The sequence below is a fragment of the Saccopteryx bilineata genome, chromosome 5 (genome assembly GCF_036850765.1).
Source record: "Saccopteryx bilineata isolate mSacBil1 chromosome 5, mSacBil1_pri_phased_curated, whole genome shotgun sequence".
Lineage (NCBI taxonomy): Eukaryota > Metazoa > Chordata > Mammalia > Chiroptera > Emballonuridae > Saccopteryx > Saccopteryx bilineata.
The window spans coordinates 74,863,170-74,885,633 of record NC_089494.1 but is presented as its reverse complement, the minus strand read 5'-3'; the positions used below and the strand labels follow the sequence as shown (position 1 = coordinate 74,885,633).

At 38.0% G+C, this 22,464-nt stretch overlaps 1 protein-coding gene across 1 annotated transcript; it reads left to right on the top strand.

The window, feature by feature from the left end:
- The first annotated feature begins 110 nt into the window (after window positions 1-110).
- Window positions 111-22,443, top strand: GCA (grancalcin). Its single transcript, XM_066232556.1, has 8 exons — window positions 111-285; window positions 5,549-5,689; window positions 8,957-9,026; window positions 12,505-12,548; window positions 12,879-13,026; window positions 20,665-20,778; window positions 21,094-21,152; window positions 22,005-22,443. Exons 1-8 carry the CDS (start codon window positions 259-261, stop codon window positions 22,029-22,031), a joined length of 630 nt encoding a protein of 209 aa, XP_066088653.1. The 5' UTR covers window positions 111-258; the 3' UTR covers window positions 22,032-22,443.
- The last annotated feature ends 21 nt before the right edge of the window (window positions 22,444-22,464 follow it).

Sequence of the window (22,464 nt, the reverse complement as noted above, 5' to 3'; positions counted from 1 at the left end):
AGCCAATCAGAGACGAGATAGGTGGACACAGACTTAGGAAAGGGGCGGGCTCCGGCAGTGTGGGCACCCAAGGACGGAATTCAACCAGTTAGAACAGAGAAGGGCGGGGCTAGACTCCTCGAGGGGGCGTCTCAGGGAAGCAAACGACGCTGCGAGCGCGTCTTTTAGTCTCTGGTGCACCTGTACCTGCACCTCCGCTTCTCACCCGGGAGGGCGGACGCAGACTGAGGGTGACGGGCTACGCTTGCTCGGCTTGGCATGGCCTACCCGGGATACGGAGGAGGGGTGAGTCCTAGGCTTTTCATCGCGGCCTCGGCTCCCCGGGTTGTGACGCCGTGCTGGCGGTGCCGACGTACCCGGGCTGCCTTCGGTCCTTGTTTTCCACCATCTCCGGTGCTCGGTGGCGCCGGCTGTCCGCGCGGTGCTGGAAGCCCGGTCCGGCCGAGGGTTCTGGCCCCGAGGCGCGTTCTGGGGTCGCCAAGAGTGTGATGCGTTTTCGGAACTTTCTTTCTTGGAACGTGGAAAAACGCACTCTTTTGTTGCAGTCATCTTTTGTGTTAACCCCCCCCCCCCCCCATATGCCACTCAGTTTTGCTAGACATCCTCTTTCTGAATTTCTGACCACTTCTTGTTGTCTGTACTTTAAGTTGCTTATAAAGAAATTAAGGTATGCTAAATGTCTCACAACCTTTACCATTCTGGCAAGGACATTCTGTTCTTGTAGACTTTTTGGAGGATGGGAAGGGTTAGTTTTTCGTACATATCTATTTTGCATCCCCTTTGAGAAATGGGAATTATAAACTGTAGGATCTTGGGAGGCTAGCTTTTTCTTTTCAGAAAGGAGCCCAACCTTTAGTATTTATGTTAGTGACCTCCAGAATGGGTGAGCGCACTTGGTGTTAACAAAGTGGGCATGAGGGATGATCCATTGGGGTGTAGAAAATAATGTTTCCAATTTTAATTGTTTTTTTCTACCTAGAAAGAGAAATTGAGCTTTACTAATATTTAATGTAGGACTTAACACTGTCATACGGCAGTGTTGAAAACTTGCCCGGGTACCTCCTGCCTCTTTACTTGACTATGTCTACCTCTAATCAGCCCTTAAACTTAGTAAGAAAATTGAAGGTGCTTGAAGAAGGTAAAGACTTCTTCAAAAATTAGTCACGGTAGCATACACCAGTGGAACTTTTCACATTTTCACACCGATATAAGTAACAGGCAGTAAGTATCCTTAGGGATGGAGTAGAGTTCTATACATCGTCCTTTCAACTTGTTTCCTTTCAGCCTATTGTGATTTTTTGCACGCAGTATATGTGTACAGAGTTCTCTGGAGTTATAGATTATATCATCTATACTGCTCACAAAAATTAGGGAATATTTCAAAATGAATATGAAACGATAAAAAGAAGCATTTGATTTTTTTTATTAAACAAGAACATCAGAAAAGCAAATGACAAGTCAAAGGAAGTTGTTTTATTATGCAAATAAAATGTAAAACCAACTTTTATTTCATTGGTGAAAATGCGCTATATTAAAGGCTGAAAGTACTGGAGTATCTGCACCTTCCCTGATCCCCTCATTTTTGTGAGCAGTGAAGTTTTAACTAAAATAACCTTCCCAAAATGGACCAGTAGTTTGAAATTTTCTGGGGAAAAAAAACTAGAAATCAAAGATAATACTAAAGATTCAAAATTCAAAAATATCCAAACAATATGAGAAGGACATTGCTAATGCTTTTAAGTCCAAGCTTGCCTTCAGTCACCTTACCAGATAATGACAATATCACAATCAGTTTTCATTCATTTGACACTATCAAGGAGACACTTGAAATACACATTTTTAAAACTAGTTTTAGGGAATAGCTTTACTGACTAGGAGCTCCAGTTCTCCACATGGACTCTTCTGTGTGAGTCTTGAGCGTCTTTAGGCTGACTTTGTTATAAGAGAGAAACAAAAGCTACCTCTTGAAGTCTTAAGCCTGGAATGGACATGGTGCAATTTCTACTACTGTATTCCATCAGATAAAGCTAAGGCCCAGCTTAGATTCAAGGGGGGCAGGGGAAGTCTGCCTTTGCATGGGAGAGATGAGAATTTGCTATCATCTTTACTCTGACCACTACCAGCTCTCACATACCTTACATACTGGATTTTGGGGGAGTTAATGCTGTGTGTCAGGAAGAAAAGAAGGTTTTTCATAAGGCCAGATTCTTTATATAATACTGCTGGCCTGACTGGTTTAAAAGAAACACCAAAACTGTGTGTTTCTCAGGGAACAAATAGAGATGCTTTAGTAGATGGTCCATTGTCTTTTTTTGACATCACCTCAACATTAGCTTTCCACTAATACACTTCTGTTTTGTTTGGCCTCTTTTCTGATAAAATTTGTTTTTAGTTTTTCTTCATTTTGAGAGGCTTAAGGTGGTGTGGATTCCCAATAAGCCCTGAATTCTTGGATATGCCCTAAGACTCAGTTGCCCTCCATGTCCTGTAGGTGTGGAACCAGTACCTCGGTGTTGGTTGTTGCCACATGCCCTCAGAGCAAAAGCTATGGGAGTTTTGCCAATCTTTTTATCTCAGGGTTTAGACGTGCCCTCAAATATTGGCCTGGGAGTTTTCCTCTATTGGTAAGGAAATTTTAAAATAATATTTTTGCAAATTTTGATTATTTTCATTATTAAGGTGCACATTATGCTCACCTACCATTAAAACTGGAAGTCTTTTTTTTTTCTTGAGTCAGTATTTGTAATTTATAAATTTTAGAAGGACCATTTTATCTACATTTTCAAATATATTAATAAAAGGTATTCATAGCATTTGGTAATAATTTAAATTATATTTGTGGTTATATACTCTCCTTTTTTTATTCTTCAGCTTGGTCTGCCCCTTGATGGTCTATCTCTTCTTCCCAAATAAGCAACTTTTAAACAATCACATCTGTTTTTTGGGCTTTAATTCATAATATTTTTAATGTCCCATTTCCTTGCTTTTAACTTTATTGCTTCAGAGTCTAGGTTTTGACTACCACCTTGAGGACATTTGCTGGAGCTCCAGTACTTCCTGCATACTTTTGTCCTTACACATCCCATTCTTGGGCTTTTGAAAGGACTACAAAAGATCTCTATCTTTTGTTTACCCCACCCCCATTCTTAAACTCTTGTGTCTTTTTGCCAATCTGACAATCTCTGCTGATCCTTAAAGAATGCAAGTGGAGCCTGACCAGGCGGTTGCACAGTGGATGGAGCGTCTGCCTGGGATGCTGAGGACTGAGGTTCAAAATCCCAAGGTTGTCAGCTTGAGCGCGGGCTCATCTGGCTTGATCATGGGGTTACCAGCTTGAGCATGGGATCATGAATTGTGACCCCATGGTCACTGGCCTGAGCCTAAGGTCGCTGGCTTGAGCAAAATGTCACTTGCTCTGCTGTAGCCCCACCCCTCGTCAAAGCACATATGAGAAAGCAGTCAGTGAACAACTAAGGTGCCGCAACAAAGAATTGATGCTTCTCATCTCTCTTTCTTCCTGTCTGTCTATATCTCTTTCTCTCTCGCAACAAAACAAAACAAAAAGAAACAAAAAAACCCTGCAAGTGCAATACAAATTGCAGTTGCAAAATAGTCACAGGAAATTTGAAGTACAGCAGTAATGGTCAATGATATAACTGTACAGTGTCAGGGCGTACTAGAATTTTTGGGAAGATCACTTCATAAGTTACTTAAATAGCTAACCACTTTGCTGTACACCTGAAACTAATATAATATTAAATATCAAATTTATTTTATTTTATTCTTATTTTTAATTTTAATTTAATTTAATTTTTTTTACAAAGACAGCGAGAGTCAGAGAGAGGGATAGATAGGGACAGACAGAAACGCAGAGAGATGAGAAGCACCAATCATCAGTTTTTCGCTGTGGCACTTTAGTTGTTCATTGATTGCTTTCTCATATGTGCCTTGACCATGGGGCTACAGCAGACTGAGTAACCCCTTGCTCACGCTAGCAACCTTGGGTTCAATCTGGTGAGCTTTGCTCAAACCAGATGAGCCCATGCTCAAGCTGGTGACCTTAGGGTCTTGAACCTGGGTCCTCCACATCCCAGTCCGATGCTCTATCCACTGCGCCACCGCCTGGTCAGGCTAAATATCAAATTTTTTAAAGGCAACACTATATGGAAAAAATAATCTAAGTGAAAAATATTTTTGTTCAAAATGGAATAATGAACAATCTTGATATTTCTTTCCCCTGTAGACTCATAAAAATACTAAGTAAAATAGCTTTCTTTCTTTTTCTTTTCCTTTTTTTTTTTTTGTATTTTTCCAAAGTTAGAAGCAGGGAGGCAGTCAGACAGACTCTCACAAGCACCTGACCAGGATGCACCCGGGGTAACATTCTGCCCATCTGGGGCGTTGCTCTGTTGCTGCTGGAGACAAGCACCTGAGGTTGAGGCCATGGAGCCATCCTCATTGCTGGGCCCAACTTTGCTCCAATGGAGCCTTGCTTGCGGGAAGGGAAGAGAGAGAGAGAGAGAGAGAGGAAGGAGAGGGGGAGGGGTGGAGAAGCAGATGAGCACTTCTCCTGTGTGCCCTGACCAGGAATTGAACTCAGGACTTCCACACTCCAGGCCAACGCACTACTGCTGAGCCAACAGGCCAGGGCTGTAAAATAGCTTTTTAAAGTGTTAAACATGAATACCAAATTCCAAAGAGAAACCAGAGCCATAGCAGGAAACAATAGTAGGTAGCCTCTGGGGTCAGACAATCTTTTTGAATCATGGTCTGCTTCTTATTTGACCTTAACCAATTCTGGAAACCTCTTGAAGTTTCTGTTCCTCAACTGCAAAAAATATATATTACTCTCATATACCTCATAAAGTTGTTGGCAAATCAAATCACATAGTATTTAGAACAGTAATCCTGGGATATAAAAAGCTCTTGATAAATTATAGCTACATATTATTATTGTTGGTCGTCTTATTACTGTTATTGACTAGTTTTGAAAAAGGCCATGGTTGGAATTTTCACTTTATTGATCTCTTCATTGGTGCCTTGCATTTTAAAATATAAATTTTTGTCTGATGGTGAGAGGGGTTCAGCCCTATTCAGTTTACCTTGATTTATTCACAATTTCATCACACTTTTCCATGTATTTTTCTAATTATGTGTCTTTAGTTATATTATTATTACCTGTTAGTTTCCCTGTAGGTGAAGTTTTCTTAAATTTTTTACTTTTTGTTTATTTTAGTGATGATGATGGTAAGCACTTTTAAAAATTACGCCTCATGTTCATCTATTAGATTGTTATTAATGGCAAGAAATTACCCCCCCCCCACACACACACAGTTCTTTTAATGCTAGTTCATGAATGGAATTAGGTCTTAATTCAGGGCATATCTAGCATTTTGTAGCTAACAGCCATTGTGATAGTGAATTTGGAAGTTTTCAGTAACTCTCTTTTCACATTTCAATGAACTGCTCCTAAATATTTTCTTTTAGATCAATTGTAGTGGCTAATAGGTAACATTTGTAATAACTTTCTCCTTTTTCACTCTTCTAGTTTGGAAATTTTAGTGGTCAGATGCCTGGAACAGGGCCGCCTGTGCTCCCCGGTGGGTACTCTGGATACCCCACTTATGTGAACAGCTATCCCTCAGCAGGGGACCCCATGTGGACGTACTTTACTGCTGTTGCTGGGCAGGTGAGATGCTAAATACACAGTCCAGATATCAGTTGGTAAAAATGATAGCTATTTAAAAGAAGAGCTCACTTTTTTACTTGGTGTATCATAAGTGTATATCATATTTGTATTTTAAACTTATGTAGACTACTTTTCTTTCTTAGATCAGAGATGAAGATAGTCACTTTGTTTTAAAAAGTCTGTTAGCATAATGTCTGGTACACAGAGTTTATTTAACAACAAATGGAAACAGGGTGGTATGTGAAGATTGAGCCAGCAAGGATTGGGAAAAAAGAGATCTACTTGTACAGATTGATGATATCATTAAGGTGCTATACTATTGTGTTCTACCTAGCCCCAGACTTCTTGTATAAAACAGGAAACGGTGGCCTGACCAGTGGTGGCAAAGTGGATAGAGCATTGACCTGGGACTCTGAGGTCCCAGGTTTGAACCCCAAGGTCACTGGCCTGCATGCGGCTCAAACAACTTGAGCACAGGGTCGCCTGCTTAAGCGTGGGATCATCGACATGTTCTCATAGTCTGGCTTGAGCAGGGGGTCACTGGCTCGGCTAGAACTTCTCCCCCAAAACAAGGCACATATGAGAGGCTGCATCTACGACTCGATGCTTCTTATTTCTCTCCTTTGCTCTCTTTCTTCATCTCTCTCTCTTTCTGTCTGGAAAAAAATAAACCTTTATTTGTTTAAACCCCTTTAATAGCATTTCTTTTGTTTGATGCCAAATATAATTATAACTGTTACATTATACCATTCTTATCTGTAAGGAGCTTTTGAGTAGTATTATACTGAGAATATAAATATGTTACCTGTAACTGTCTACATAATAATTCATTTTATAAAATTATAATGTAAAACATAGGAACTGGACATATATATTTAGAGACTGACTTCTGAACTATATCAGTGTAACAGTTGTTAACAATGATTTGCTGTTCTATTTGATACTTTCTTTAATTTTTCCATAGTCTTGTGCTTTTAAATAAACTCCATGAGGATATGGCTCTCGCTGTATTCTCCTTTACCAAGTTGGCACTAGGAGTATATTAGTCATTCAGTAAATGTGTTGAATGGATACATAAACTCTCTCATTTTAAACTTAGTCCGGATATTTAGACAGTTCTTTTATATGTTGAATTTTGCCCAGCTTTAAGATCAGGAATAATATCAGACTTACATGTTATGGCCCTGGAACTCAATTACTGAACTCACCTTTACAGCTGTATTCTTTTTTGATAGTCCTCTAATTTATTACGCTCTCTGAGAAATGTCCAGTTAAAGGTTTCTGCACTGTTCCTTTTTATAGGATGATGTTTTCTGAGCAGTAATGATTTACTCATTAGTTGTTTTGAGAAAATTCTGATTTTTACCTTCATAAATACACACACACATATCATGAGTCTCAATAATACCAACAACTTTATTTTTTTATTTTTATTTTATTTTTTGTATTTTTCTGAAGCTTGAAATGGGGAGGCAGTCAGACAGACTCCCGCATGTGCCCGACCGGGATCCACCCGGCACACCCACCAGGGGGCGATGCTCTGCCCATCTGGGGCATCGCTCTGTTGCAACCAGAGCCACTCTAGCGCCTGGGGCAGAGGCTAAGGAGCCATCCCCAGTGCCCGGGCCATCTTTGCTCCAATGGAGCCTTGGCTGCGGGAGGGGAAGAGAGAGACAGAGAGGAAGGAGAGGGGGAGGGGTGGAGAAGCAGATGGGCACTTCTCCTGTGTGCCCTGGCTGGGAATCGAACCCGGGACTTCCGCAGGCCAGGCCGACGCTCTACCACTGAGCCAACCAGCCAGGGCTAATAATACCAACAACTTTAACTGGACTGTGCACATGCTTCCACATTTTCACACAGCAGCTCTGTGATATGGGTAGAATGGATGTACTCTTTTATTATAGACAAATAAGTGGAGATTATGGTTGAGTAACTGAAGAAGTAAGATTTGAACTTAAATATCATTTCAAAATTTTGCTGCCTGTTAATTAACCTAACCAATGGCAATTGACTTTTTTTAATTATCTTTCTTAAACTCTTATTATTTAATTAGAAAATGTCATTTTCTACCACTAATACTACTGAATTTATTGAGGGTTTGCACAGTTAATCATGATTCACCAGTTCAAACTGCAGGTAAAGAGATCCAAAATAATTACTTTCTTCATATAGTTTAGCAGGACATTTTTATTAGTCAGTTAATTAAGATAACATGTTTTTATAAAATCTAGGAAATAAGAGTATGAAGTAATGTCCTAGGAGAATGCTTTCTGATGGTTAAACCTTTTAGTAAAGCTGTGCAGGCTATTTCTCTAACTCTAAACATTCTGTAAAAAAGAAAGAAACTTATTTCCCATTATAAGTTCAAACTCAGAACATTTGGACAATAATCAGAAGAATACTAACAAGATGTGTGGAACTCTAAAATTTTGCTGTGGATAGTTGTGGGGGTGAGAAAAATATTTTTTAATAACTTTTTAAAAATATTCTCCCCCAAAAATAGGTGTGAAAGGATGGTTTTTAAGACTTGTGAACACATTTTAGGTACTTTTCCAACTATTTTATTTTATTTACTTTTTTTAGTGAGAGATAGACAGGAAGGGGGAGAGATGAGAAGCATCAACTTGTATTAATAGTTGCAGCACCTTAATTGTCTGTCGATTGCTTTCTCATATGTGCCTTGACCAGGGGGCTCCAGCCAAGCAGTGACCCCTTGCTCAAGCCAGTGACCTTGGACTCAAGCTAGCGACCTTTAGGCTCAAGCCAGCAACCATGGTGTTGCCCACACTCAAGCTGGCAACCCCACCCTCAAGCTGTTGAGCCCGTGCTCAAGCCGGATGAGCCTGCACTCAAGCTGGTGACTTCAGGGATTTGACTCAGCATCCCAGACCAATGCTCTATCCACTGCGCCACTGCCTGATCAGGCTTTTCCAACTATTTTAAGTAGTGGTACAATATTTCTCACATGATATTATTTTGAGCTATTACAGTACAGAATTACTATGCTGTTTTCTAGAAGTGGAGAAAATAAATTATATTTGAAATGCTTGAAAACTTAATGGAGTGTAATTTGAATATGAAAATTTATATTTCATGACGTTCTGTAATATGCCTTTGCTGTCAATAATTACTTATTTTTTTGTATTTGATAGTAGAGTAAAATTTTGAAGAATGCATATTTATTGATTGGCTTGGAATTGACAATTAGCATTTTAATATGCTTTTATACAACTGTACATTAAATCAAATTATAATTATTTTTAACAGGATGGGGAAGTGGATGCAGAAGAACTTCAGAAATGTTTGACACAGTCTGGAATTAGTGGAACTTATTCTCGTGAGATCTTTTTTTCCCTTTGTTGAAATTGGAAATTCATTTTCTAACTTTTTGTCCCCTTACTTAAAATAGTAAAAAAAGAATTTATCTCAGATATACATGCACATAGAAGAGTCAAATACTTCTCCACATAGAAGAGTCAAATAGTTCTGCAAAGCTTGTTATGAGAATAACTGTTCATTGTGCATTTCTATCTCCCCAATGTTAACCACTCATAGAGGAAATCTCTCTCCACTTTTTCAGGTGATTATTTTGAAATTTGCCCAGAGATCTCAAAATAACATTATTTCTAATCACTATTGATTTTCAGTTTTAATGATTATCAATAGATGTTCTGCTATGGAAAATGAGGCTTTCACTCTCAACCTAAGCTCGCCCTTGTCCTTGCAGTCCACACAGGCACCCTCCCAAGGTTCTCATTCATTCAGTATAGCTAGACAGGAATTTGTGTTAGATCAGTAATTGGTATTTGCCTGATTGCTACTCTCCAGATGCTGTTCTTGTGTCTTGAGATAGGCATGACTAACTTTCCATATTGCATAACTTGACTTTCCTGAAAACCGATCACTGTCCTGTCGCTTTCTGCTGCGCTCTGCTTGCTCTGTGGAGCTGCCACGCTCACAGTCCAGTGCCATCATTCAGGAGTTGTCTCTCCTCTCGCGAGCTGAATCTTTATTTCATTCTTCTCATCCTTTTAAGTTCTATAAAGTATAACAAGTAGCTTCTTAATAAAAAGAGTGCATGACAGTAAATTTTTTGAGAAGTCATCGGAAAATGCTTTCCTCCTGTTCCCAGAATTAAGTAATTATGCAGGTATAGACCTCTTAAGTTACAAATCATTTTGACTTAGAATTTTAAAGGTATTGCTTTATTGTTTCTAGCTTCCATTGCTTCTCTCTCTTTCTGTTTGCTGCCTGTATGTCATTTGTCTTTCTGCTCTTGAGGCCTGAGAAATCTTGCTTCCTAGACTGGTAGTTCACAGTGATGTTCCTGGTTTGTTGTGCGGGGAACTCAGTGAGCACCCCCAGTCTGAAAACGCATTTGCTTTAGTTCTGGGAAATTTTCTTCAGTGATGTTTTCTCCAATTTCTCTTTCTGGATTATCTGCTATTGTAATGGATCACTTATGTTTTCTATTTCATTTTTTCCTCTATTTTAGGGGGATTTCCTTATCTTTATTTACTAAAACTTCTGTTGAGTCTTTTTTTTTTTTATTTAATTTTTTCTTTACAGAGACAGAGAGGGACAGATAGGGACAGACAGACAGGAAGGGAGAGAGATAAGCATCAGATCTTGCAGCATCTTAGTTGTTGATTGCTTTCTCATATGTGCCTTGACCAGGAACTGCTGCAGAGTAAGTGACCATTTGCTCAAGCCGGCAACCTTGAGCTTCAAGCCAGCAACCTTTGAGCTCACACCAGATGAGCCTGTGCTCAAGCCGGTGACCTCGGGGTTTCAAGCCTGGGTCCTCTGTGTCCCAGTCAGAGGCTCTATCCACTGCACCACTTCCTAGTCAGGCCCTTCTGTTGAGTCTGGCTTGCTATCATGTTCTAAAATCTAAGAGCTTCTGGATATGTTTTTTTTTTTTTCTTGAACCTAATGTCCATAAACAGACATTCAACCACTCCTGTTTTTGTCTTACCTTCACACCCATTTGCAGAAGTATTGCCAGTTTTAAACTTTTGGGGTTTTTTCCAGGAAAACACTTTATCAGATCTAGGTTAACTCATGTCCATCTACTTTTCCAACTTACAAAATTTTATTCCTTTGTTACTTCTCATTCTCTCTTTCTCTAAAGGTTTATGACTTAAAAAATCAATTTACTTTCTATGTAATAGGATGTGGGAGAGAGGGAAACTCAACTTTTCCTGAAAATTCTCTCTTTGTCAATATATTTAACCTTATGTATACTTGATCTTATTTTGAGATTAAAGATATTCTTGTCTGATGACTCAATACTTGGCATTTATTTTCATCTATTCAGATCCTCCCACTTAATTAATGTGTACCATGTTAACTTTGAAACAAAACAGGTATCTTCTGCTTGACAGATAATGGAATACCACTCCAGAGGTTCTCGTGTAACCTAGCCAAACTCACTATCTCTGTTCATGTAGTTTTTGTATGAAGAAACCCTTATCTTGATATCCACTTACTAGCTCTGTGAACCTGGGAAACTGTGTCTGGACCTCATTTTCTTCACTTGTAAAATAGCACTATAATGCATTCGGTATAGTTATGTGAAGTGAAACACACTACCAGGCTCATAGTAAATGTTTATTGAGAGTCTGTTGAAATTGTCAGTCTGAAATACTATAAGCACCTATTCTAACATTGACAGTGTATTAAACATTTATAGAAAATCAGCTATTTTAACTTGTGGAATGTTTTATGGTTTTTTCTTAAGGAGTCTAAAAATTAGCTGAAATAATATGTTTCTTTATAGAATTTCAAAAACACAAACAACATAAAATAAAACAACTGATTTTAAGCATCTTTATTTATTCATTTGAATGAGCTACTTAGCTACTAGAATTTTATAAACTTAACTGTTCTGATATATCTCCTTTGTCAGGATTGCAATATAATTAGTCTTGAGATCAGTCACATACTAAATGAATGTAATTATGGTATGCATTTGAGAAATTAAATTCTACTTAGTCCTCAGTTATAGTTCTGTGATTACAAAAGTTACTATTTTCTAATCCATGATTCTAAGAGTTTTATTTCTTCTTCCCTTCTTTCCCCAATCCTCCTACCCCCAAGAGAAAATCAGTTGCTTCAGTTTAAAACCTTATTTTTTCTAATTTGGTCAATTGCCATAAAACTACAGGTGATTTACCTACATCTATTTTTGTCTGGTTTTATAGTCTATTCCTTGTAAACTAATGTTTCTGGAATGGAGATCTTAGAATTGCCCCTATCTCCTTAAAATTCCTCAGTACTTCCATTGGTAAAAACTCTAAATCTTTAGGTTGGCATTCAAGATTTTCATAATCTGGTCCTCATCTGTCTTTCTGACGTCATCGTATCCAACTCCCTCTCATGTACCCCACGCTTTAGCCAGGTTGCTAACTCCTTCAAGTTTGGTGTTCTCAGTATATGTCAAACTTAAATACCACTTGTTATTTGTGTTAGAAAGACTAAATATTTACTCCTTCTCTCCTGTGACAGCAATTTTTAATTACTTTTAATTGCTTATTTAATTACTCAGATAACTTTACTGAGTGAGTAGATGTGATGTAGTTGAAGGTAGTACAACTAGCTTCTAGATGTGAGTAGTTTGAAGTTAGTAACTTTTATTTACTTTAGTCTTTTTTTTTAACTTTAGATGGCTAACATTCAGTTTGTTAATTGAAGTGTTTGTGGGGTTTTTTGGGGGAAATATTTAATATTTTAATTTGATGATATAAATTGTCATAATCTTACATAAATAAAATTAGGCAGACTCTAATTCAAATAATTAATATGTTTTATAGCCTTCAGTTTGGAAACCTGCAGAATTATGATTGCCATGTTGGATGTATCCTTGAATAAAAATAGAAAATACTATTGAATAATTGCTTTTGTATTTTAAGGTAATTGTTAGTTACAGATTACCATAGTAAACTACAGTTTTAAAATACTTTATAAGATTCTGTTTGAATTCCATATTTTTCCAGTTTTACCTAGAAATCTAGCCATATATGCTGAATTTGGCTAACTCTTACAGAAGCATTCTAATATATATATATTCTAATATATATATATTAGAATAGACAGTATATGTATATTTTTTGTCAATGATTTGGAGTTTTAGGTTAAGTAAATTCTCTTCAGTTTCAAAATTTATTTTTGTTAATAAAACTATCAGAGAAATTACACAGGAAAAATGGGATTTAATGAATTCAAAGAACTTTGGACAGCTCTTAATGCTTGGAAACAACACTTCATAACAATTGATCAAGACCGAAGTGGCACAGTAGAGCATCATGAACTGAATCAAGCCATTGCTGCTATGGGTAAGAATATTAAAATTCTTTATTTAGCATCCATTTACGTTATCTTTGTTCTTTGCTCACATCAATTTTTGTGTGTGTGTGTGTGTGAGAGAGAGAGAGAGAATGCAAGAGGGATAGGGGCAGACAGACTGGAAGAGAGAGATGAGAAGCATCAACTCATAGTTGTGATACATTAGTTCAGGGGTTGGGAACCTTTTTGGCTGAGAGAGCCATGAACCCCACGTATTTTAAAATGTAATTCCATGAGAGCCATACAACGACCCGTGTATGTTATGCATTATCCAATAAAAATTTGGTGTTATCCCGGAGGACAGCTGTGATTGGCTCTAGCCACCCGCAACCATGAACATGAGCGGTAGAAAATGAATGGATTGTAATACATGAGAATGTTTTATATTTTTAAAATTATTATTATTATTATTATTATTAAAGATTTGTGCTGGGGTCCAGCCCCGGGGGGAATCCAGGGGTCCCACAGGAGGAGACAGCGTCGGCGCGAATCGAGTGAGAGAGCCGAATTCTTTTCTTTCTCTTTATTCTCTGGTTAGCATTTATTGTCAGGCATCTCTGCCAAATGCTAGTATAGCTCCCTTTTTATACACACACACTGAGTTACAATTACATGGTGTTTATTATTGCTTCTGTTTCACTATGTTTACATGTTTCCGGATAACAGTTAATTTATATCTATAAATCACAAACCAGGTAGCAAATCATTCAAAATACAAAATAACTTGAATAGCGATAACAACATCGGTAAAAGCTTTTAAAGTATTAGTACTAATAGTTAACTAACTTTACTGCTGTTGTGAGTCAAGGGGCAGAGAGAGATTAGCAGACGAAATCATTAAGGACTAACAATGGACCATTCACAAGTCACAATCTATTCTTTTTAACATGATTAAGAAGGAATTCTCCTACAGACTTAACCCTTTATGAGGGATATCATAGCCAGCCTCTTATGTCTATGAGCCCAGCTCAAGGGGCCCACAGACTTTTCTGTGGAACTCACACCCTCTGTCTCATTTCCAAAGAAATTACTATGAATCTACAGGGAAAGCATGGTACTATTATCCCTGTGCCATAAATAATAGCACACACCCAGAAAAGGGGGGATATAAGGCCAGATTAATTCAAAAAGTCAAAGGGGGAAGTATCGTTGTGTCTCTCCTTTGGGTGACTTCGTCAACCCACAGCCATTGGTCTTCTCTGCTGTGACTTTGTCAATCAGCAGTTTTTGATCTTCTTCTGCTGTGACCTTGTCAGCCAGCAGCTGTTGATCGGCTCCCGACAGATTTGTCTGCGAGCCAGATGCAGCCATCAAAAGAGCCACATCTGGCTCATGAGCCATAGGTTCCCGACCGCTGCATTAGTTGTTCATTGATTGCTTTTGTATACATGCCTTGACTGGTGGGCTCCAACCGAGCCAGTGACCTCTTGCTCAAGCCAGCGACCTTGGGCTCAAGCCAGTGACCTTTGGGCTCAAGCCAGTGACTGTGGGGTCATGTCTATGATCCCACACTCATGTCACCAGTGACCCTGTACTCAAGCTGGTGAGCCTGTGCTCAAGCTAGCGATCTTAGGGTTTCTAACCTGGGTCCTCTGTGTCCCAGGCCAATGCTTTATACACTGTGCTACCACCTGGTCAGGCTGATCAGATAAATCTTATTTGCTTCGATTTTCTAAGGAATAAAGGTGTTATATCAATATTTTACCAGCTGTTGCCTAATTTGATTTCGAGGTTGTAGGTAAATTCTGACTGAAGACCTTTAACAAAAAAATATTTTATACATTTTTTTTTTGTTTTTGTATTTTTCTGAAGCTGGAAACGGGAGGCAGTCAGACAGACTCCTGCATGCGCCTGACCTGGATCCACCTGGCACGCCCACCAGGGGACGATGCTCTGCCCATCCAGGGCGTAGCTCTGTTGTGACCAGAGCCACTCTAGCGCCTGGGGCAGAGGCCAAGGAGCCATCCCCAGCGCCTGGGCCATCTTTTGCTCCAATGGAGCCTCGGCTGCAGGAGGGGAAGAGAGAGACAGAGAGGAAGGAGAGGGGGAGGGGTGGAGAAGCAGATGGGTGCCTCTCCTGTGTTGCCCTGTCTGGGAATCGAACCCGGGACTTCCACACACCAGGCCGACGCTCTACCACTGAGCCAACCGGCCAGGGCCTGTACATTATTTTTTCAAAAGATGAACTTTCATACATTCTGGATGATAAAATAACTTATGAATTTTCTTTCTTGAGTGTATTTAAATTTATTCCAATAAGTTTTAGTACTCACATTTATGTTGTGTTTTTTTGTAATTTGGTAAGAACTCCAATTTGACATTAAAAATTTATCTCAGTGAGAGGTCTACATATTATAGTCTAGCTTTTCAGCAGTAAAAGCTCTGCTTCTTTGGTTTCGTGTTTTCTTATGTAGTATAGAGATCAAAATACTTCCAAATACATCAAAATACTTTCCAAATGGAAAGTATTCATTTTAGAATATTTTAAAAGAGGTTAACCTTATTTTAAAATTTTATTTATTTTTTTAGAGAGAGGAGAGGGGAAGAAAGAAGCAAGAAACATCAACTCATAGTAGTTGCTTCCTGTATGTGCCTTGACTAGGCAAACCCAGGGTTTTGAACTGGCGAACTCAGTGTTCCAGATGGACGCTTTATTCACTGCACTACCAGAGGCCAGGCATTTAAATTTTTTCTTTTTAGAGAAAAGACAGAGAACAATAGAGATTTTTATCAATCTCTGATACGCTAAGGTTCTAAGTCTACTTTCAATAAATAAAATAATATACAATGATATTTAACTTGCTTATAGTTAACAATTTTAAGTAGTTTTTTTATTTAAAGTTTTTATAAATTTATTTTAGAGAGAAGGAGGAAAGGAGAGAGAGAGAGAGAAATATCAATTTGTTGATCTACTTATTTATGCATTCATTGGTTGATTCTTATATGTGCCCTGACAGGTCAAACCCAAATCTTGGTGTATCAAGATGACACCAACTGAGCTACTTGGCCAGGGCTTAGGTAGTTTTCTTAATTGTGTTTACCCTTGTGATTTTTTTTTTTTTTTGGTATTTTTCTGAAGCTAGAAACGGGGAGAGACAGTCAGACAGACTCCTGCATGCGCCCGACCGGGATCCACCTGGCACGCCCCCCAGGGGGTGATGCTCTGCCCCTCCAGGGTGTCGCTCTGCCGCGACCAGAGCCACTGTAGCACCTGGGGCAGAGGCCAAGGAACCATCCCCAGTGCCCAGGCCATCTTTGCTCCAATGGAGCCTTGGCTGTGGGAGGGGAAGAGAGAGACAGAGAGGAAGGAGGGGGGTGGAGAAGCAAATGGGCGCTTCTCCTATGTGCCCTGGCCGGGAATCAAACCCTGGTCCCCCGCACGCCAGGCCGACGCTCTACCGCTGAGCCAACTGGCCAGGGCCTACCCTTGTGATTTTATTTGTACTCATTTCTACACAAAATACATTTGTAAGAAAAATTAACTTTTTGAAGATACAAACAAGTGGAAGCATATACCGTGTGTGTAGTTAGGAAGAATGAACATCATTAAAATGTCTATATTACCCAAAGCAATTTATAAATTTAATGCAATACCAATTAAAACACCAATGATATACTTCAAAGATATAGAATACATATTCCAAAAATTTATATGGAACCAAAAAAGAACACAAATAGCCTCAGCAATCTTGAAAAGGAAGAGTAAAATGGGAGGTATCACACTTCCTGATATCAAGTTATACTACAAGGCCATTGTACTTAGAATAGCTTGGTACTGGCATAAGAACAGGCATATAGATCAGTGGAACAGACAAAGAACCCAGAAATAAACCCACAGCTCTATGGACAACTGATATTTGACAAAGGAGGTAAGAGCATACATTGTAGTAAAGACAGCCTCTTTAACAAATAGTGTTGGGAAAATTGGACATCTACCTGCATAAAAAATGAAACTAGACCATCAACTTACACCATTCACAAAAATAAACTCAAAATGGATAAAAGACTTAAATGTAAGCCGTGAAAACATAAGCATCTTAGAAGAAAACATATGCAATATGCTCTCCGACGTCTCTTGCAGCAGTATATTTGCCAATTTATCTCTACGGGCAAGTGAAATAAAAGACAGGTTAAACAGATGGGACTATATCAAACTAAAAAGCTTTTTGCACAGCTAGAGACAATAGGAATAGAGTAAAAAGACAAACTACACAATGGGAGAACATATTTGACAATACGTCTGATAAGGGGTTAAGAACCAAAATTTATAAAAAACTTGTAAAACTCAACACCAGGAAGACAAACAATCCAATCAAAAATGGGGCCCTGGCCGGTTGGCTCAGTGGTAGAGCATCGGCCTGGCATGCAGGAGTCCCGGGTTCGATTCCCAGCCAGGGCACACAGGAGAAGCGCCCATCTGCTTCTCCACCCCTCCCCCTCTCCTTCCTCTCTGTCTCTCTCTTCCCCTCCCGCAACCAAGGCTTTATTGGAGCAAAGTTTGCCCGGGCGCTGAGGATGGCTCTGTGGCTTCTACCTCAAGCGCTAGAATGGCTCTGATTGCGGCAGAGCAACGCCCCCTGGTGGGCGTGCCGGGTGGATCCCGGTTGGGCGCATGCAGGAGTCTGTCTGACTGCCTTCCCGTTTCCAGCTTTGGAAAAATACAACAACAACAACAAAAAACAGGCAAGAGAAATGAATAGACACTTCTCCAAGGAGGACATACAGATGGCTAATTTGGACAGTAGCTGTCCAATTTTCCCAACACCATTTATTGAAGAGGCTGTCTTTACTCCATTGGCATTTTCATATGCCAACAGGCATATGAAAAAATGCTCAACATCACTAATCATTAGAGAAATGCAAATTAAAACCACAATAAGATATCATCTCACACCAGTCAGAATGGCGTTCATCAACAAAATAACACAGAATAAGTGCTAGTGAGGATGTGGAGATAGGGGAACCCGTCTGCACTGCTGGTGGGAATGCAGACTGGTGCAGCCACCGTGGAAAACAGTATGGAGATTCCTCAAAAAATTAAAAGTCGAACTGCCTTTTGACCCAACTATCCCACTTTTAGGAATATACCCCAAGAACACCATAGCACTGTTTCAAAAGGAGAAATGGACCCCATGTTTATGGCAGCATTGTTCACAATAGCAAAGCTCTGGAAACAGCCCAAATGTCCATCAGTGGACAAGTGGATTAAAAAACAGTGGTACATATACACAATAGAATACTATGGGGCCGTGAAAAAGAAGGAAATCTTACCATTTGTGACAACATGGATGGACCTGGAAACTATTACGTTAACTGAAATAAGCCAGACAGAAAAAAATATATGACCTCACTCATTTGAGGAATCCAATGAATAATGAACTGAGGAACAGAATTGAGACGGGAGAGATCAAAGAGACCAGAGGAAAAGAGGACAGAGGGAAAGGGATAATAGGATGGGAAAAACCTGAAGGGAAGGGGGGAGGGTGCGATGGGGAGGAGGGGAAGGGAGATGTTGAGGGGAATATGGGGGAGGGGGAATGCATTCAGGGCAACAGTAGAATCTATGTAAACACAATAAAAATCAAAAGAAAATTAACTTTTTGAAAGTTAAAATCTGAATCCAATGTAAATGATCTGAAATTCCAATTTAAAGAAGTAAAAACTAGTGCTTTGTTTTATAAATCCTGGCCATATAAACATGCATAGTCAATTACAGAGCCTTAAAAACTAATGGCTTTTTCCTAAATTCAGCATAATGTTGGAAAATTATTATAACCTTTTGCAAACATGAAAACTGTCACAGAGATCGCATAGGCACTTGAATATAAAAAAAGGTATTCAAATTTAAGATTTTCAGATGTATTTAAAATTGTTCAAATTATTATGCTAAGAATGTATGGAAATCTTAAGAATTTTATCAGTACTACATCCAAATCATAACACTAACAGAAAGCTCAAAATGGATTTGTATAAACTATATTAGTTTATGTATCTCACTTATTTCTTCTATTATACCTTTGCTTTTACTTTTAGCAAGTTTCTTATATTACGTTTATTATACATACATATAGAATTTTCTCTACTTGCATTTATATTTTCCCCCTTTGAATGGATCAGTGATTTTGTCCAAATCTACTAACCCAGGTAATATGTATACACATCTCATTAAATGCAGAAGACCATCTAAAGTGTTACAGAAAGCAGACTATATTAATTTATCTATTTCTAATTATTTTTATTCTTTTTAATTTTTAGTTTTAGATATATTTTAAAATGTAAATCAAACAGTAATACTTGTATAGAATTTAAAACTGTTAATATCCTAGAATGAATGATTCAAAACTTTTTACTGATAGGAGTACACAATCTAAAACTTTTGTAGACCACAGGCCTAGATAACAAAGAACCAAGGAAATAGTGATAGAAGTCTGTGAAAAAACAGCATAAGGGTTATGGGACATAAAGGAATAACATTTTTTTATTTGTTTTTCTTCTTAATAACCATGTTGACCCTTAAGTATTCTCTGGCTATAAAAGATACTTGCAAGTAAAATATTCAATGAAAAGTATAGGATTTGAATGATAGCAAAGGTCACTGATAATCCTTGCTTTGCTACTCTTTAAAGATCTGTAATTTACAGAATTGATGGTTGAAGGAGGTCAAAAGGTACAGATTTCCAGTTATAAAATAAGTAAGCTGTTGGGGTGTAATATAAAGCACAGTGGTCATAGTAAATAATAATGTATTGCATGTTTTAAAGTTGCCAAGAAAGTACAGTAGATCTTAAAAGTTCTTATCACAAGGAGAAACAATTTGTACTATATGTGGTGACAGATATCAACTAGACTTACAGTGGTGATCATTTTGCAATACATATAGGTATCAAACTATTACATTGTACATCTAAAATATAATATGTCAGTTTATACTTTAGTAAAAAAAAGACAAACATACTTGCATACAAAAAATAAAATTACAGAATTGAAATATTGAAGCATTAAGCCTGACCTGGTGGTGGTGCAGTAGATAAAGTGTCAGACTGGGATGCAGAGGACTCAGGTTTGAGACCCTGAGGTCTCTGGCTTGAGCATAAGCACATCTAGTTTGAGTGAAGGGGTTGCTGGCTTGAAGCGTGAAATCATAGACACGGCCCCATGGTCCCTGCCTTGAGCCTAAAAGTTGCTGACTTGAAGCCCAAGGTAGTTGGCTTGAGCCCAGGGTCCCTGGCTTGAGCAAGGAGTCACTTGCTCTGCTGTAGCCCCTCAATCAAGGCACATATGAGAAAGCAATCAATGAACAACTGAAGAGCCTCAATGAAGAATTGATGCTTCTCATCTCTCTGCCTTTCCTCTCTATCTCGGTCACAAATATATAAAACAAAAAATATATTTTTAGCTTTGGCTATTACAAAGCTAGAATTGTACCATTACTAGTAATTAGCGGTTGCTTTGATTAATTTCAGTGTGAATGTGTTTTGTTTTTAACATTGTTTTGTTTTTAACATGTTTTTTACAAATGGATTTTGAAAATTAATTTATTTTATGACTTAATAAGAATACAATGTTTGTTGTGGTCTTAAGATGTTTAGTTTTAGAAGTTTTAATTTGTCAATCCCCCTTTTTTTTAGGTTATAGGTTGAGTCCTCAAACATTAGCTGCTATTGTTAAACGTTATAGCAAGAATGGCAGGATCTTCTTTGATGATTATGTTGCTTGCTGTGTGAAGCTTCGAGCATTGACAGGTATTGACCATTTAAAGAGGGTACAGTATCATGTAGCTCTTTTTCTTAAGCCCTGTCGTTTTATCCAGCAAGTTATGTTTTTCTTTTTTATTCACTATTAAATCTAATCAAAGTGTTAAAGCTTTAAGATTTTTGAAATACAAATAGTGGAAAATTGTTATAGCTCAGTTTTGAAGGTTTTTTTTCGTGTCTGAGATACATAATCACTTAAGATTTAATTGAGTATGAAATTATTTATTTTTAGTGCCTGGGGACACCAAGTATTTGAAACTATAGATTTTTAATTATAATAAAAAATAATTTGCTTTTTTAAAGATTTCTTTCAGAGAAGAGACCACTTGCAGCAAGGGGTTGTGAATTTTATATATGATGATGTGAGTATCTTGTGTAAACTTTTGTTGTTTATATTGTGTTCTTCATGTTCATAGTTATCAGAAACTGCTAAATGATCCCTGGCACCAAAACTGGGAATAATATCTTTTATAGGCCATTTTCTCTTTCTATATTTTTCTGCTGAATGGAAATAGAGGATTCAATATTCACACAAATGCAAACTTTATATTAAACATATAAAAAACTTTTAGCCCTGACTGGGTAGCTTATTTGGTTACAGTGTTGCTCTGATATGCCAAGGTGTGGTTTGATCCCCAGTCAGGACACGTCTAAGAAGCAACCAGTGAATGCATAAATAAGTGGAACAACAAAACACGATGTCTCTCTCCCTCTCTTCTTTCTATCTAAAATCAATCAGTATAAATAAATATATGAAGATTGAATATTGATACAAATACCAACTTGACCTTATATTAAACATATAAAATTCTTTTAAATTTTATGATGGGTTTTTAGCAGTGTTTCTTCCAAATCATTTTGAAGGGCAAAACTATCATTTTTATGAAGAGTAGTTTACTTATACTGATCTTTCTTAGTTCTGATAGAGATAGAAAATTTTCATCTATACGGTAATAGATGATAAACTGTATATTTCTTGATTTCAAATGGTTGCTATTAACCTGAATCCAGTTTTTTTAAATTGATATTATAGAAAAGTTATATTTCACATACGTAAACGTTTTAGGGTTTTTGTTTCGTTTTTATGTGGAAGTTACAGGGCCAACATTACCAACCAATGTTTCTCATCTTGTTAAAATGCTTTTATGGAATATAATTAATCAAAACAAATACCATTTTATTGTTACCAGCTGATGATTTTGCTCTTGTATTAGTTTTTGCAGGGTACTATGTCAATTTGATGCCTACAATTTGAAAGCTGAGGAAAAACTGAATGTTTCTGCTCAGAAGAAATGAACTGGACTACTTTGATTTACAGCTTTTTGAACTTTTCCATCTTTCTACCTGTTTGCTCTCTTCCCTTTGTATATATATTTAATATATATATACATATACTATATCGAGTTAATGTATTTTTATTTTAGCACACAATTCAAAGCAATAAAAGATGTTTTTGTATTTGGGATGTTTTTGTTTTTAGAAAAGTTAATACTTGCCTGACCTGTGGTGGCACAGTGGATTAAGCGTCAGCCTGGAACACTGAGGTTACAGGTTTGAAACCCTGGGCTTGCCTGGTCAAGGCACATATGGGAGTTGATGTTTCCTGATCTTCCCCCCCTTCTCTCTCTCTCTCTCTCTCTCTCTCCCTCCCTCCCTCCCACTCTCTCCCTCCCT

Bases quoted from the DNA above. Each gene is read 5' to 3' on its own strand.
- GCA (XM_066232556.1), top strand. From the start codon at position 259: ATGGCCTACCCGGGATACGGAGGAGGG. The intron at 286-5,548 runs GTGAGTCCTAGG...TCACTCTTCTAG, and splicing joins ACCCGGGATACGGAGGAGGG to TTTGGAAATTTTAGTGGTCA. The intron at 20,779-21,093 runs GTATTGACCATT...GCTTTTTTAAAG, and splicing joins GAAGCTTCGAGCATTGACAG to ATTTCTTTCAGAGAAGAGAC.